Below are 17,337 nucleotides of genomic sequence, written 5' to 3' on the forward strand. Positions count from 1 at the left end.
ATATTAAACAGCAAAATTAAAAGGTAAAAAATTTTCTGCCAATAAAAGGATTTGGTGTATAATTTACACAGAATGTAATTAGTATCTCCAATTGACTGTTGAGCCAGTGACAGCTTGGGTCAAACAAAGGAAGAAATGCCTTACTCTGGGCATTTCTGTCCAATACAGGGTTGCCATATGCTCCTGAAATGCATTCTTGTCACACTCAGAGCTCACGACGTTTTTAGCCTTTTTGCCAATTTCAGCACTCCAACTCTAAGTATCTCCCAGTGGTGCACAATTTTAAAAACATGTATTTAAATTCTACAATAAGCAAAGCCCCAAGACATATTTCAAGAAATCTCTTTGCAGCATCCCAAAACTGCTCAATGCAATCTTACCAGCAGCTAAAGTGTCCCTAAAGCAGCTGGCAACAGCTCAGGAAGACTCCCCTCTGCCACCCTCAGGCTCTCAGTGCAGGGGAAGTCAATCTCTTAAACTAGCCCCTCTCTCAAGCCTTTGGCATATGTGATCCAATGGGAAAAGCTGTGGGCTGAAAAGAGAGAAAGGGAATGGTGACACTAATTGCACTACAATCAATTCTTTGCCAGCTCAGAGTCATTGAGAACTTTCACACTAGAGATGTGAGAACAATTTCCGACTGAAACCTCACTTGTAACAGCAGCAGGAAACTGCACCTCAGGGACTGGCAATTAGCTTCCTAAATCCCCAAGTTTTTCAATTTAACCTAAGCAGCATCTGAGCAGCAGAGTGAATTTGTATATTAATTATAAAGCTTGACTTGATTTCTTTCAGGCAATTTTAAACACAGAATGTCATTTAAAAGCAAACAAACAACATTTATTATTCCTCTATTATCAGCAGTGCAGGTACTCTTACACATACCCATGTGTCCACAGGTATCTGGATTCTCCAGTCATCACCAATAAACTGCATCGGGGCAACATAATTGCCACTGTACGGCCATCAGGGTGCTTGAAATCCATCACAATCTAAAAAGAAACAAAACCAGCCACCATGAATGAGACCTTCTTATACAAGCCAGGTATTCTCAAGTCCTAGCTTTGTTTGTCTCTCTAATGCGTTCAACTGAATATTGCTATGAAACAGCTACGTATTTCCTAGGCATGCACAAGTCTCCATGTCTCCTGCCCTAAAGCTCCCTCCCTTTCAGCACTATGTTCAAATCTCAGGTAGTCACAAAATATGCATATAGAGGTAATTAAAATTACACATCCATTTCATTTCACAACAAAAACTTTGTAAGAACAGTAGCACTGCTCAATCTCTGTGTGCACCTGTGAGGCAGGAAAGGACTGCCATCCCTCAACTAAAGGCAGCTGCATGAGAGGACAAGAGGGCTCATTTGCTGTACCTCCAGCATCTGAATGTTATGTATCTGGACTAAGGCCATCAGCTACTGTCTTTTTGTAATGTCCATACAGAGAGACAAGCTTCTCCACAGGGTTGTTCATTCTAGTGTAAAATGTAGAGCTAAGTGATGTGGAATGACCCTATGCCCTATGGAATTGCCTATCCATTCACAGTGGTGAGCTGAGACAATTAGCTCAGTAGATACATAACACTGAGATAAGCAGTATTAGGTGAGAGAAATAATTTCCAACCTGCCTCAGTTCTTGGGAATTTGAAGCACAACAAGCATATCCCAAGATTCTGATTAACATGCCAACTACCAGACCATCCTTTTATTATCTGCCATCTGGCTTCCAGCCATGGCAATATACTGAGGTAACGCTTTCAGTTTTATTCCAATTTCACAGCCCAGATGGCAGTGGTACATTTTGCTTCTGCTTGGGCTAGGAATGTTATCCTTTTACATTTCCCAAATGAGAGACATTCTTGCTGTGGAAAATAAGGAGCAGGTCATTTGAGCAAGCCAAATGAGTTACAGAAGACTTACTGAAAAATAGAAGTGGTCAAAACCTATTCAAGTCAGCAATTCCTGGTACACTGGAGAATTAGCACCATGGAAATGCTGCCATCTGATTTGTAACCTACTAAGTATGCAATTTAAAAGTAAACTTACTCCAGTAGGCCAGATTAAAACAAATTAAGCAGTTCTCCTTCTGCATACAGATGCTTTTAACAAAGAAAAAACAGTGGTGCAACAATCAGTCATTCAGCACAAAAACCCAGCATGACAGAGACTGAATAAGCAAGACTCTTAAACACTACAAATTGCCACTAACAACAATTACTATTTAATGTTGTGCACACTGAAGCAAAGCACAATAGTATTTACACTTCTAGGAAAAAAATTATTTATACTGTACTACCACTCAGAGTGACACAGCTTCTCCTGTTGGGCTATCCAAATTTAAGGCAAAAAGTGACAAGGGTGATGAACAGCATAGTGGGGAAGAGTAATAAAGCATAACTATAAGCTCTGATTAGAGCATGAAACATTTCAATAGCAAATAGATAAATGGCAGACACTTGCTACTGTACTCCTTCCCTTGGACTTGGCAATTTCTTCTAGGAAACCTCAAAGAAGCATGGAGTGAAGAAGGAGAAAATACAGGAGGCTTTACAAATCTGATGGGGATGCTGTTGTGTAAAACACAAGTAGCAGCAGGTCTCTGTAAAAAGTTGCTGCTATCTGGTAAGAGAAATAAATCATAAGATAACTGATCAGGACCAGCAAGTAAAGAAAGAAAATGGGGAGTGAAGTGGTAGGATGAAATGGGTCAGATGATGCCTCAATCTGTTTTTTGCCTCTCAGGTCACTGCTGCTGGGGACAGGTGTGAGGGGACAAGATAAGAGTCCAGATTCTTCAGCAGTATGGCGTAATATACTGAACACAACAATGTCCAGATTCCTCCCTAAAAGGAATCCCGTTACCCCACTAGTCCTTTCTGAGTCAGTAGCAGCTACAAAGCTCTGTTCTTGCAGATGATATTAAAGAACTGCACTTTATCCATGAATCAATGAGGAGACCTCTAATGTGTCCCCTGCATTTCCAGTTCTCATCTCCCTCCAAGGTCCAAAAGAGGACCTTGTTCCCTTTTCACTTCCACATGCCAGGCTGGTGACTCCATGTGAAATAGTGGGAAACAACAGAAACTCCAGCTCCCTGCCTTCTCTGCTGTTTTACCTCGTTCAATTCCTCTCCAATTCCTTTTCCCCCACCATTTGTGTGGCCCCAGAGTCTCTTCACAGGAGATGTTCCTGAAATCCTGCCCTTTAAACAACTGTGCACCCGAAACAACAGAGGGTCAGAGTGCATAATGGCAGGTGACACGTTGGGAATGAGAGGCCACAAAACTATCCCTGGCAGCTGGATTTTCAGGCAGCAGCTGCAGGAAAATAGAGAAGAGAAAAGCATCTTCTCCTGGCTGAATTTCAACTACACTAACCCAACAAGAAATACATGAAACAAAATTTCTGATGGCGCAGAATTTGAGGCTGAAAAGCAAGAATTTATCTTGGTAACATCTAGTTCTCACCAGAACAGAATCCTAGCTCTGTTCCTGCTCCCTGCTTTTCTGGGAAGGCAAAGTTTCTGTCCTATAATCTCACTTTGTATAGCTGCTCCCCATCTAACTGAATTTCATCTTTATGAAAAGCTGTGATGATTCGGAAGAAAAACATAATTGAAGGATTAATTTACTTGCAAATGGGCAATGACATCAAGTAATTAGCAGTAATTAAGAGTCAAAAAAATCCAAATCCAAAACTGACTTTTGCTGATGAAGCAGACTGAGGTCCTCAGCTAGATTATATTAAGGTTTTGAACTGGTCTATTAACAAAAAATTTGACATTGCAATTGAGACAGAGAATAAAACTTAAGGAACATCTGAAGAAAATGGTAATAAATTCTTATGCTTCATTCCTTTACCTAGATTAATTGCTCCCGAATGCTTAAAAAACCCAAGCAGGAGTACTACTTCTATCCTTTGTTTACAGCACAGTAAAAAACATTCAACACAGAAGGATTTCTGAAGAACTCTGTTCTTATCTCTGGCAAGCCTGTTACTGACTGAATTAGGTAACATTCCCACATTCCTCTATGTGTCTTTATCATGGCAGAGCATTCTCAATTGTCACTGTCAAACACACGCACACAGAAGATTAACACATTTGGTCCTCTTTTTAATTTACTAAGGACTTGCAATCAATAAAGAAACTTTGCCACTGTTGAATCAATCTGCTTCATGACAGCTTTGCTCCACAGAAGCTATTTCCAATTACTATTTTTGTTTTTACCTATATTCTTTTTTCTCTTAGATGGCAGAGTCAATAAAGGTCAAATTTTCAGCTAGCTCATGGTGCATCATCCAAGGATTAATCAAAAAATAAAAACAGTGGGTGCTATAGAAGTTTCACCAGTTTTCCTTCTACTATGGAAAAAGTGGGTCTCTGAATATAGAAAAAAAAAACCTTATAAGAAAAAACCAGCTAACATCTACTTGTGGTTTTAAATAACTTGTCATGAAACAGCACATGAAACAGTAAACAGCTTTCAAGGACGGCTAAACATCAAAGCAAAGAGACACCCACATCGCGAACTGTGGCATCAAATATGTTAAAGTGGAAAAATCAGAAAATAATCCAACATGAGAAGGGAATAAAGTATCTTTTTCTTAACACCTCAGGGTGCAGAAGCCTGCACCATCTTTCAGGGCAGTGGTTCTGTACTTCATGAAAGAGTAGGAGGATGAAGGTGAGTGACTGGTCTATGAAACAAGTAAAGATTCAAAGGTAAAACAGAAATAATGCAACAGAGCTACAAGGACAATGTCAATAAGAAATTCACAGCTTCAGTGGGGATTGACAATTATTTTTCTAAGCTTTGTCTCTGATGCAATTTGTATTTGATGTTAATAGACTACCTTAGACGAAACATACTCTAAAGCTAAAAAAAGTACAATGTGGAATGCTTCTCAACTCTCTGACATTATTTACTGAATGTTCAGAGAGCAAAGACAGATTATCAGCCTACATAACAGTTTCCCACATGTAAAACAGATGAAAAAAAGAATGTCTACTTCAAAGACAGCTGAGCGGTTTAAAGCCCACACACAGAGCTTGAACAACACAGTGGGGCTCTACGCAGAGACAAGAGCCTGCTGGCTCACACAGGACCAAAGCAATTAATTGGTAACATACAGCACCTTCCACTGCAAAAAACATGCTGAATTACAAAATTCGGAATTCAGAAAATGCTGAATTTAAAAAGGAAAGCAATTAGGATTATCTTTCCTGAATAATTCACATCATAGCAAATTTACCTTATGTAATCCATGCAGATATTTACATCATGTATCATGTTCTCTGGCCATACTTCAGGAAATGAGTGCAGCATTGACAATTGTGACGATGAACTATTTCAGTACTGCCTTTCTCAAAAACCTCTCAACACATGTGCAGGCCTCCCCCATATCAGATCTATACCAAAGCTCTTGCTAAGACTGTTTATCCACTTAGGCACGATGGTGATATTACTCAGATGCTTTATATACAGTAATTTCACGACTATAAGGTGCACCTTTTGACTAAAATTTTCCCTCGAACCTGGAAGTGCGCCTTATAGTCCGGTGTGCCTTATCTGATGCACAAAGTTGCGAAATTTGCCACCCCGGAAGTGCGAGCCCACCGGCATCAGGACGGTCCCTGCGCGGGGAGGGGGAAAGCTGCTGAAATCAGAGCGGGCCCCGCGTGGGGTGGGGGGAGGGGGCGAAAGCCACCGGAATCGGAGCGGCCCCACGCATGGGCGGGGGGGGGAAGCCGCCAGAATCGGAGCAGCCGCTGCACGGGGTGGGGGGAAAGCCGCCGGAATAGGAGCAGCCGCCACGCGCAGGGGGCGAAAGCTGCCAGAATCAGAGCGGCTGCCGCGCGGGGAGGGGGCAAGCAGCTAGAATCGGGGCAGCGGTGGCACAGGGCAAGCCTGCCGGCATCGGGTCACCCGGAGCGCCAGGGAACTCCCGGAGCATGCCGGCAGTGCGGGGTTCCTGGTGCGCCAGGGGAGTGCGTGACACCCGGAGTGCCAGGGAACTCCCAGAGCAGCGGGGCCCTGGGGACGCTGCACGGAGCAGCGGCGGGCATAGCCCAGCCCCACCGGGTACAGGCGGGTCCAGGGGCCCATGGCTGCCGGGTTGAGGCGGGGCCTTGGCCAGCAACCGCGCAGGGGGAGCTGGTGGCAGAGCCTCACTGAAAAAAAAAGTGTCTTATAGTCTGGTGCGCCTTATGGTCGTGAAATTACTGTACTTACTAGGCTTCCTTTCTTCAAAAATTGCATTCAGTTTTCCATCCATGCAACATGTTACTATCTTCCTGAATTCTTTGTTGTTTTAAGTATCTATGCATTTCTTCCTCTTAATAAAAGTCTAGCACATAAGTGCTTAAAATATTTCAACATATGGATAGCACTTCATTCTTTTATATCTGAGGTCTCCCCTTGTTATGATTTTCTTGATAAGTCCATGGAGTTGAGAGCATCCACTGAACAGCACACCAGTATCTCTTGTAGTTAGTCTGTATGATACAAATTGCCTCATTGTCTGGCCTCTGTCTAAAAGATTCAGGTAGTGCACAAGAAGAGAAAAACTATTGTAACTTTCAAACTAACCAGGGCTGGATGGAGGAGCTTCTAATCCTCTATGAATGTTGTCACAGCTAGCTGGAATATACACTACTCTCCTTTCGTACACAGGGATTAATCTCTGGAGGTTCATCAACTCCAAGTTATTAGAAATTATCAGTCACCTCACTAAGCTGGATGTCAGCTCCTTGTGATGTCCAGCGAGGTGGCTGCTCTGCCCAGCCTTGGCAGAGGCTGGGACATGGGTGGTACTTCTGGCAGCATCCCACCAACTTTTGACGGCTACTGTTCCTACTACAAGATCACTCACAGTTGCTACAAATTTTTATGCTTCACTCATGTGTCTTCTCAAGCTGACTCGTTGTTCCAAAAACCTTTAATATTTCAGTTCCTACTGCCTCTACGAATATCAAGTTTCTTTTGTATGTCAGGACAGGACCAGTGGTCTTTGCATTTTCCCAGGTCATTACCTGTGTTAAAATCCAAAGCTGAATATTAGACTGACATATAAAAGGCTTTCAATCCCTACAGTAAAAGGCAATAGTTGCATTACCACTGTCCCTCTCTCCTCCAACAGGTATAGATCTCTCCTTTCTGGAAAGTGCTATCTGACCCAAGCATAAAACCTTGATGTCCTTCTGTGAATGCAGACCCAAAGAGTCTGTCAAGTTCCCAACAAAAACCAATTTATTCATTCTCACTAACATTTCATCTTCATCCATTAATAACTTGCCTCCTGAGCACTTAAACTCTTTTAATGCACAGAAAGCAAAAGGCTAATGCTGTTAGTCTTCATTTAATTTTTTTTTACTGACTTAGTCTCCTCTGCAATATTTTCCTTCCTTCCAAGCTATATATCTTCCCTCACATCCAAGGGTGCTACTACAGAGACATACAGGGAATTGCATCCAACTATACCAGGGCAGAATGTGCCTGAAATGCACCAAATGATTCATGTTCCTTTCCAAAGGAAAGGAAATTTCTAAGGTTTTGCATCACTAGCCTTCTAATGGAGTACTATTCAATGGAAGAGCACAAGAGGACTCCTACACATCCTGACCTTGATGGCCTCCAGAGGGCTCAGTCTGTTAAGATGTAAAGCCCAGGCACTATAAGAAAGCAGTTCTGTGTCCTCAATCACATCTCCTCAGACTTCCACTTAATGTATTACTCTAAGTCCTGAAAGCAAATAATCCTTATTTACATGTTTAATACTATACCAAATGTCTACCAAGAAACCACTGAGCAAGTCCTTACAACACAGACACAGTTTTTCTGTAATAAGCACAAATTTATATGCAAGTATGATATTTAGAGGATCCTAAATGTGGTAGCACATGGTCTATGTGATGCTGTGGCATAACTGTGGTATATCTGTAATTCTTCCACACATTTAGAAAAGGCTCTCAAGAGATTTTCAATATCTAAGTAGAAAGGGAAACACTTCAGTATTCAAAATGCACATCTCACCTTTCTAAACCACTGTTTGTTTACCAATATCTGTGGAAATACACACAATTCTCACGTTACTGCGGTTGCAAATACAGATAAGCAGGACTCCCTTCAACTGTAATTTTATGTCCATTCCACACTACCTGTACATTTATCATCCTGTCATCAACCATTCCAGGCTTTAATTGCAAGTTTTCTACAGAAGAGCAGTGTGAGGAAGAGTGAATAAAGCCTCCATGCAATATAAACAATAATTGATACAGCAAAAATCAGGCTTTGGCTGAGCAATATTGCCAAACATGGAGTAGAACAGGAAAGAGTAATTTGCAGGAAAGAGGACCTGAAATATTTACAGTCAAAGTACAGACTCATACCAAGTACTAGTACAGCACAGACCCACCAGCTGTTTTAAAATAGCCCAGGTGCTTGCAGGTCCAATGTATTTCAAAGTATGGGTAAAACATGCTGCATGCTCATTATCCTGCATTGTGGAAAACCATCTTCCCTCACTCTCCACAAATACTGGGATTTTTCATTAAACCTTATTCTCCTGTGCGGATCTCAGCTTTCTGCTTGCAGTGCTATTGTACAGGAATTCAGGCTAACTTTAGGTCTGTGGTGGAAATAGGCAAGTCAGTTAAAGATTAAGATCTACATTTGGCCTTAGATTCTAAAACAACCCATTAGGGAACTCAAACTTATGAAATGAAACACTAGATGCCTAACTCAGCATGAGCTGAATTATCCCATAGGTTGGACTGACTCAATCCTCATTGATTACAGAGGAACTTGGGCATGCAGTGCACAGGTACACACCTACTTGTAAACACTAAAATTTCAATGTCTTAATCCTGGACTAAATACCACTGACAACAAGTTATTTAATAAGGCATCCAAGTATGGATTTGGCAGATGCTTCAACTCTGTTTAAAACAGTTTTGCTTTAATTTAAACCTCTTCCTGAATGTTGTGGGTTGGCGAGGTTTAGAAATTTTTCCCATTATTATGTTAAGCTAGCCGGGATGGCTCTCCTATTAGCCGTTAAGAGCTGGAGACAAAGGACTAGTTGAAGCAAGCTGATGGCCCCATTAGGGAAAGGTGGAGTCCTGCTTTTGTTTTCGGCAAGTAAGAGGACACTGGGGGTAGGAGAACTGGTACAGCTCGCCGGCCGAACTCGAGGAGAGAGGTTGCTTTTCTCCTGTTGGGATCAGGCTTCTTGGATTTGGACTGCTAAAGCTTCCTGCTTCCTCTGAACAACTGGGAACTGGGACGCCCACGGTGAGCAGAGCTCCTTCCTCACCCTTTTCTTCCACCTGGGGCGGTGAGGCCACCTGGCCCCCTCCCCTGCCCCTGCAGCAGCCACGACTGAGAAGCCGCCTGCCCTGCTCCATCGGAGAGCCATCGGTGACTGAAAAAGGGACTGGGACTGAATTCCGTTCTGTTCTGTCACTGTTTTTTTTTCTTTCGTATAGCTGATGCTGTTTTTGTTTGTCTTATAAATATATCAGTAAAGAACTGTTATTCCCAACCTATACTTTTTTTTGTGCCTGCGAGTTCCTGAATTTCCTTTTCCTGGTAATACTGTCCCTTTAAACCGGGACACTGAACTATTATCATCACTAAAATCCTGGTCCCTACTACTGATAAAGTAGTACGGAAACCGTGTGGTGCTGAATAGCTGTAATTCAAAGGGATGAAATGATGAATTTATGCATTCATTGTACAAAACAAAGGTCAGCTAGTCCTTCTCATACCTGCATCAAACAGCTGTCCCAGAGATCATTACAATAAAAGAGAACTGCCAGGATACAAGACATGCAAACTGCACCTTCCCAAACTCATTCTTGCATCATATCTCGTAAGGGCTGACAGGACATGGTTTTTAATCCATTGCTATAGAAACTACCATATGGCCTGTTTCTTAATCCTCTACATCTTCACTGTAAAAGGGAAATCTACTGAGGAACAAGAGCTAGGCATGAATTTAAAGAAATTGCTTACGTACATTAAGAAACCTCATTCCTTAGCAGTCTAAAGCATATAACCCTCAACCCCCCCAAAAAAGAAAACAAAAAGCCCCCAAAAATCCTCAAACAACTAATGAAAGCCAATGAAAGCTATTTTCTTAGTTAATGATGGTCTCCTGTGGCCATAAAGTATAATTCAAAATACTGCATGACACATAGACACTTCTTTAAATTCATTAAAAGAAAACTGTTTTATCAATTACTCAATTGCTATGTTCCAGCCCACAGAGGTCCCACACATCTGACATATACATGTTATTTTAAAGCAGGGAAAACAACCATAAAGGAAAAATGCATTCTGAAATCTGGATAGGCAGTATTCCACACTGCTGGTTTTCATCATAAACAATGTCATCTCTTTCCTCTGTCATTCCCTCCATCTGCTTCATTAGCACAACGACCATCTTCTCATAATGCAGTCAAAAGTTACACAAAAGGGCTCTAACCAGGGCCTCAACATCAGGCCCTGAATTTGCAACCAAGTGTGTGAACACGCACAGCAGAGATGCAGGCAGAAACTGGAAGGGCAGGAGAAACAAGAACACCTCCCAAGAAACTGTGAAGTGTCCAGTTTTCTGCTGCACCATCAACCTTGGTTTTCTCCAATCATTCCTCTGCCACTCCAGCAAACAGACCAGGGTTTTCCCTGCACTGGCCCTGGGCAGCACAAACAGGCTGCCAGCCTACTTGCTTCTCTGCTAAGGGCACAACTCTCCCACTGACAGAATCCTTCTGTCAAGTGTATCAGCATCACAGGTCTGACAGGTCTGGCAGCACACTTTAACTGCTCAAAATTGCCAGTTCCTCAGCAAAAGTTCAACTCTACTGCAACAAGAGCTCTGTGGAGAAACTGCTCCCAAAACACAGCTGGTAAGAAAAACAGAAACAGAACATTATAGCATGTAAAATACTCAGATTTGTAAAGATAGCATAAATGCAGGCAGACTTCAAACCCCTGCACTACACTTACTGCTATTACAGAGTCCTGTACAAAGCCAAGAGAGACAATACACCAAAGCAGGAGCATAACAAGCTAGGCTTGTTTCTTTGCTTATAGGCTACTTGTGATTATTATTATTGACTGACTAGGCATTTCTACATTAAATTTGCCACAGTCGTAAAATAAGCTCCTGTGACAATAGAGATGACAACAACAGCTAATGAAATGAGATTTCCTTATTGAATTCCAAAACTGAAGCATAGTTGAAATCCAACCGCTAAAGATAACAACCTTTTAATGCTCCAGTTCAGTTTGTTTGCTAATTGTTAATTGGTAGTAGACACCAGGATTCCATTTCACTCAGCAAGTACTGACCTTCTAACATGTGGAATTAAATTAACTTCCACTGATGAACCTCTCGACAAAAAATCCTTTTAAAAAAATAAGAAATTAGTAACTACTAAAAAACAACACAGAGGTTTCTATTAAAAAAATTGAACTATATTTCAAGAATGACAATTCAAAACCTGACTTAAAAACAACTTCTGCGGTAAAAATACCAATTGAAATGTAAATTCAAATGCTCTGTTAGCTTTCATAGAATCACAGAATGGCTTGGCTTGGAAGTGACCTTCAAGAGCATCTAATTCTAAATCCCCTGCCAGGAGCAGGGACACATTCCACTACACCAGCTCAGAGAACAATCCAGTATGGCAATGAGCCCTTCTGTGGGTTCAGTGCTTCTGATGGGGCATTCACAACTTCCAGTGTCTCACCTGCCTCACAGTAAAGAAATTCTTCCTAATAACTAATCTAAATCTACCCTCTTTCAGGATCAAGCCATCACTCCACATTTTGTCACTACACTCCCTGATGAGGAATCCCTGTCCCACTTTTCTGTAGGCCCATTTTAAGTACCAGAAAATTCCCCATTCCTATCTTCTTCTCACCCTATCTTAATAACAGAAGCTCCAGCTCTCTTATCAATTTCATAATCCTCCTCTAGACTATCTCCAAAAGGTCCATGTCCTGCTTAGGCAGGCAGTCCCAGAGCTGGATGCAGCACTCCAAGACGGGTATCATGAGAGCAGAGTAGAGGAGAATTCCCTCCCTCAACCTGTTAACCACACTGTTTTTGTCTACTGACGTTTCTTTTCTTTTATTACAGTAACTGTAATTTTTCCCTGGAATAAACAGAAACTTCATATTTAAATAGTTAATTCATCTCACCACCGCAGAAAAATGGTTCATGTATCATAGTGAAGAATACATGGGAGGCATGAAGTGCAAAAGAGGGAAAAAAAAGTTTTAATTTAAAATGAGTGGTACTGTATACCATAATATAATGTTTTTCTCAAGATTGTTACCTATCCACCTTTTTCCTACCACATGAAAACCAATTAGAAATATGTAGCAATAGCTATGGAATAGCAAGACACTTTTTAGAGAGTACGTTTGCTTCCACTGAAAAATTCAGTATCTGTATTTGTGTGTCACAGTAGTGCCTTAACAGCCAGACGTCTGAGAATTGAAAATGAAATGGTGCTGCCTCAGCATACAAAATAACCACACTACAAGAGCAGCAAATAGCCTGGAGACAACAGGTTCTGTTAAAACAGGATCAAGTTGGTAAAGGAATTAAGAGGAAGTTTTCCTTCATTATTTATCAGTTATGACCCCAATCAGAAAATCGTAAGCTCTACTGCAGACTGCAAACATTTTAGAAAGTATTTCAGTCACAGCAGGAGTTTTCTCACAATCACACAAAAATAACTGGAACCATATGACATTTTTACAGCATCTCTGTGTATTTTTCTATATGATATTGAATGGATTTCATTTTTAAATTCTTCCTAATTGCAGTTTCTTTTATCTCTCTTTCCACATTCACCCTGGATACACTGCCCAGAGGACTTCAGGAAACAAAGGGAACATTCTTCTCACAGACTTTTCTCAACACTAAACAGCTCAAACAAAACACAGGATGCTAAAAAGAACAACCAACTGACTGTGAAGAAAGCAAACTGCTAAGAATCAGGAGGAGCCACAGTTTTGCCTTTCCCCTCAGTAGCCAAAATAATGGACTGTGAACAGGAAACAAAACCTACAGAGAATGAAGTAAGACAACTTCCCACTCAAGCAGACCCAGGAGAAATAGCTAAGCAAGTCACAGCACATTCTGCTGTGATCTCACGTCTGCAGAGATCTCACAGCAATCAAACCATAGGGTGTCTTCCTTCCTCAGCACTGAAGTAGGAGCTACTAGGCTTTGCATAGTGGGAAACAGTTTTATGGAGAGGTATGGGGGATAAGTTTCTACCTTCTGTGGAGAGGAAGGCAAGCTGGTATAAGGCCAACAGAAGTGAGACAGGAGGCCAGCTTTTGCAGAGCTATTTACCTGGTACTGGCTCACTGGCAGTAAATGCCCAGCCTCAGACAAAGAGGCAGCTGAACACTGTATCCTCACCAACATGAAAGGGGGGCAAAAAAAGCATATTTTAACGTATAAAACTTCGAAATATGGCTCTGTTAAGCTTAGCTTTGATTTTGTTCTTCCCAAGTAGCTGAAATGTCAGAGAAAGCTCCTAGAGAAATAATGCTATCAAATCATTGTTCTGGGGTCAATTCTGACCAAATGCTCTTCTTGTACCATCTCAACACAAATTGAAATTGATTAGCAGATTCTACAGTGCTTGGAAAACAAATGCTTGACTGCATTAATTGCACAGTGGGTGCCGTGGTCTTTTTACCCTTGGCTAAAACAGGAGTTAGGCTATCAACAACCAAGGAGGGTTTTTTTACTGCAAGACAGGCTCCCTCCAGTTTACATGAAAGCTGGGCTTTCAGGATCCTTCCAAAGCTTAAAATAACTCATCGGGTGGAAACATCAGCAGGACATGTTGACACCTGTGAACAGAATCCTGTATGCAAATGGGGAAGAGACACCCAGCACAGAAATAAAAACTCAGAACAGAATGTTTCACCTTTCCAAAAAGAGGCAGTTAGACTGCTACAAGTATTCCCATGAAGGGGCTGCAGGCTTTGTTGCTTATCTCAGAGATGTTCAATTACATCAAAAGAAAGTTCTTCCTTGATTTTGGTGGTTCTTGTATCTCATCCAACCTCAGGGACAGTCCATTATGGTATGACATGGACACAAACAAACACACAGGATGTATCTCTGAAGAGAAAATTCAAACAGGAGAGATTTATGAAGCCTGATGCATTTAACTTGCGGTGCTCAGCTCACCTTTCACGTGGAGCAACTCCTCATGAGTTTTCAAAAATTAAATATCACTTTAAATGGAACAAACCAACTAAACTTGGCATATAATTATATATAAAGTCCATTTGGATTTCCAGATAAAACCTTTGCAAGTTGCTATTCTTCAAGAACTAGTAAAATCCATGACTGTAAGACATGTTTCTTGAGTTGCACCTGTCTTACAGATTGGAAAGTCCTTTACTAAGCTTTAGGAATCCTACCTCAGCTGAACAAACTTCTAAACTCAGCATTAGGTTGTAGTGATTAAAATTAGTATCTTCCATTTGCGTTCAGAGACAATTTGATTCTGCCAATACAATCTCTTTTTAAATAGTGATGACTATTACTACTATTTCACCCACTACCATCATCCTGCCAGCACAGACAGACAAAAAAACTTCGGTATAGCCACTACCATAGTTATTCTTTAAATAGGTAAGAGCTTTCTGCCTTCCCTTACAAGAAAAATAAAGCAATATATATGTAAACAGCAAATCAAACTGAATTAGCAACTAACCAAGATAAGCAGAGTATGAGCTGAGCCGCACAGCAATATCCAGTGCCTGCCTATCTTATTAAAGCTCATGCAAGACACAAAACAGCTGCTAACTGTCAAAGGCTGGGTGCAGTCTAGACTTTCTAAAGGCTTCTCATAAAATCTCTCAGCTATTACAGAAACAGCTGCTGCTACACCAGCTACAGGTTTCTGTTTGTTAGCCAAGAAAGACTGGAAATGGATCAACAGATAAGAAGCAAAAGTGCCAGAAAAAGGGTCAATTATAAGACTGAGAGATGAGTAGAAGCAGCATACCTCATTCTATCAGTTCTAGAATGACTATACTCAAAGGTTGTTCAAAAGGTCTGGTGAAGCTTTTCTCTGAAACATTACTCTGCTTTCAAGGCTTAAGAGAGTCAAAGGCTTTCTTTACAGATCAAAGCACTTTAAGATCCACAGGCTAAGAGATGATGAATGTGTTCAGAAGAACAGAAGCTATACAGAGGTCAAGGATGATCAATACACATCCACCCCTCTTTAACCCTGAGCCACAAATTTGGCTGACATCTCTGAAGCTTTCCTTCCTCAGACATTAGATTGGGGCCTAAGACAGAGCATCACAACAGTTCTCAGTGTTTGTACCAGCCTTTTGTCAGCCCAAAGCATAGGAAGCACAGTAAGGCAAGGAAAAGCAGAGCTAAGAAGAGAATGACAAGCCTGGGGCTGCATCTTAAGAAAATAGGACACAGCACCATAAATCAGAGCATTGTGCCAACATTGCACCCCCTTTGAGCAAACTATAACTGTGCTTTGCTGTCTGGCAGGGGCAGTGGATGCCCCACAGCAGTATCAGACACAGAAGGACAGAGCGGACAAGGGAGGGACTACAGGGTTTTGGTGACTTTAGACTGGGAGTAAGACCTGCAGCTAGGACAGGAAAATTCTTCTATGGGTTGGATATGTTCATAGCACTACTTAGCTCATAGTAGAAATGACACCTCTGTATTTCTAAAGTTTTAATGAATCAAGGTTTACACAGTAGCATATAAAATGGCAAATCAGGAAAAGTGGAAAACCAGAAATCTCAATATTGATCAAGTTCCTGCTGCAAACCTGCAAAGAGAAATTCAACACAGGCTTTAAAATTAGGATTCTTTTGAGACAGCTGCAGACTTGGCCAGGTTTCTAAGATGAAATACTGTAAAACTGCTTATCTTTAGAGACACCAAATGGAGACACTGAAAATAACATCTAACAGAAGTAAAACCAAAATTCTCAACAGAAAGGACTGATCCCTGTTTTGCAGTCCTTTTTCAAATTAATGGATACAGAACATGATTTGCCATTAAGTTTAATAAAAGACTGCTCACCTAAATTTACCACATTGCCTTGTCTTTCCTCATATGACAATATCTGAATAAAAGAAAGCTGCATTCAATAACAGAGCACTGAAACTGATATTCATTAATATTTTTAGTGTATCAGCTCTTATAAAGACAAAGTGAATCTGATGATTTATAAAATGCAATTACCAGCCCACAGGACATTCTAGAAGTCTCGTTTCATCCTGCAATTTCCCAGGAGATGGCAAAGAAATGGGTTACGAACAGGAATAATTAGCCAAGACCCCCACTTTTCCTGAAGTATTATAGGACAAGACAAATCACCTCTCACTGCTTTGCCCTCAAACTATTCAGTAGTTTTTATAAGCTAGGTAGAAGTGCCAAGCAATAATGAGATTTTCCTCCTTCAAAACAAGTTTAATCCATCTTATAAACTCAAAACACAATGGATTGCACCAACCAGGGCAATCACTTGGCCACTCTGTGCCTCTCGATAAAGCTGTTTCATATGACAGAGAGGTAAAAGGATCTCACATCTACATTTCCATCTCATTTGGCACAGGTGTAAGAACCTAGATCACTGTAGATTATCTGATACAAGATAAATGCAGTGTTGTGAAGAATCATGCCTTTATTTCTCAAAATTACTTGTTTATATTTAAAATGAACACACATGTCAATAACCATTTCTTTTTCAACAAAAATCAGATTTGCAGAAACAAATTAAACTTGCAATGATTCCTCTAACAAACAACACAGAGTGCTTTGTTACTGGATAAACTCATTCCCCACTAATCCTCAGTAATATGAGTTAGATGGCAAGGTACCACTGATGATGGTAGTGGCACGACGCGCAGCTGGAGACACATCACTATTGGGCTGCCCTTGGAATTGATACTGGGCCTAGCATTGTTTAACAACTTTCTCAGTGACCTAGATAATGGGCAGAGCACACATCCAGCACATCTACAGACAAAATAAACTAGGAGAAGTGGCTGATAACAGATGGTTGTGCCACCATTCAGAAGGATCTTAACAGGCTGGACAACTGCTGCCAAGAGGAACCTCAAAGTTCTACAAACAGAAGTGCAAAAGTACTGCACCTGGTCAGAAATAATCCCATCAACCTATACAAACTGGCAGCTGATGAACTAGAAAGCAGCTGTGCCAAAAATAACCTTGAGGTCCTGGTGACAAGAAGTTGAATATGAGTCACAAATGTACTCTTGGAGAAAAAAAGGCCAACCATG

The 17,337-nt window shown here is 41.1% G+C and overlaps 1 protein-coding gene across 4 annotated transcripts in view; it reads right to left on the bottom strand.

Moving 5' to 3' along the window:
• The window catches only part of ALKBH8 (alkB homolog 8, tRNA methyltransferase), a 51,482-nt gene that overhangs the window by 14,365 nt on the left and 19,780 nt on the right, over positions 1 to 17,337 (bottom strand). For all 4 annotated transcript variants that reach the window (XM_033053570.1, XM_033053569.1, XM_033053571.1 and 1 more), the window contains exon 9: positions 886 to 992. In XM_033053570.1, the coding sequence (XP_032909461.1) occupies positions 886 to 992 (107 nt within the window). The remainder of the gene's footprint in view (positions 1 to 885; positions 993 to 17,337) is intronic.

This window comes from Catharus ustulatus, chromosome 2 (assembly GCF_009819885.2).
Source record: "Catharus ustulatus isolate bCatUst1 chromosome 2, bCatUst1.pri.v2, whole genome shotgun sequence".
Lineage (NCBI taxonomy): Eukaryota > Metazoa > Chordata > Aves > Passeriformes > Turdidae > Catharus > Catharus ustulatus.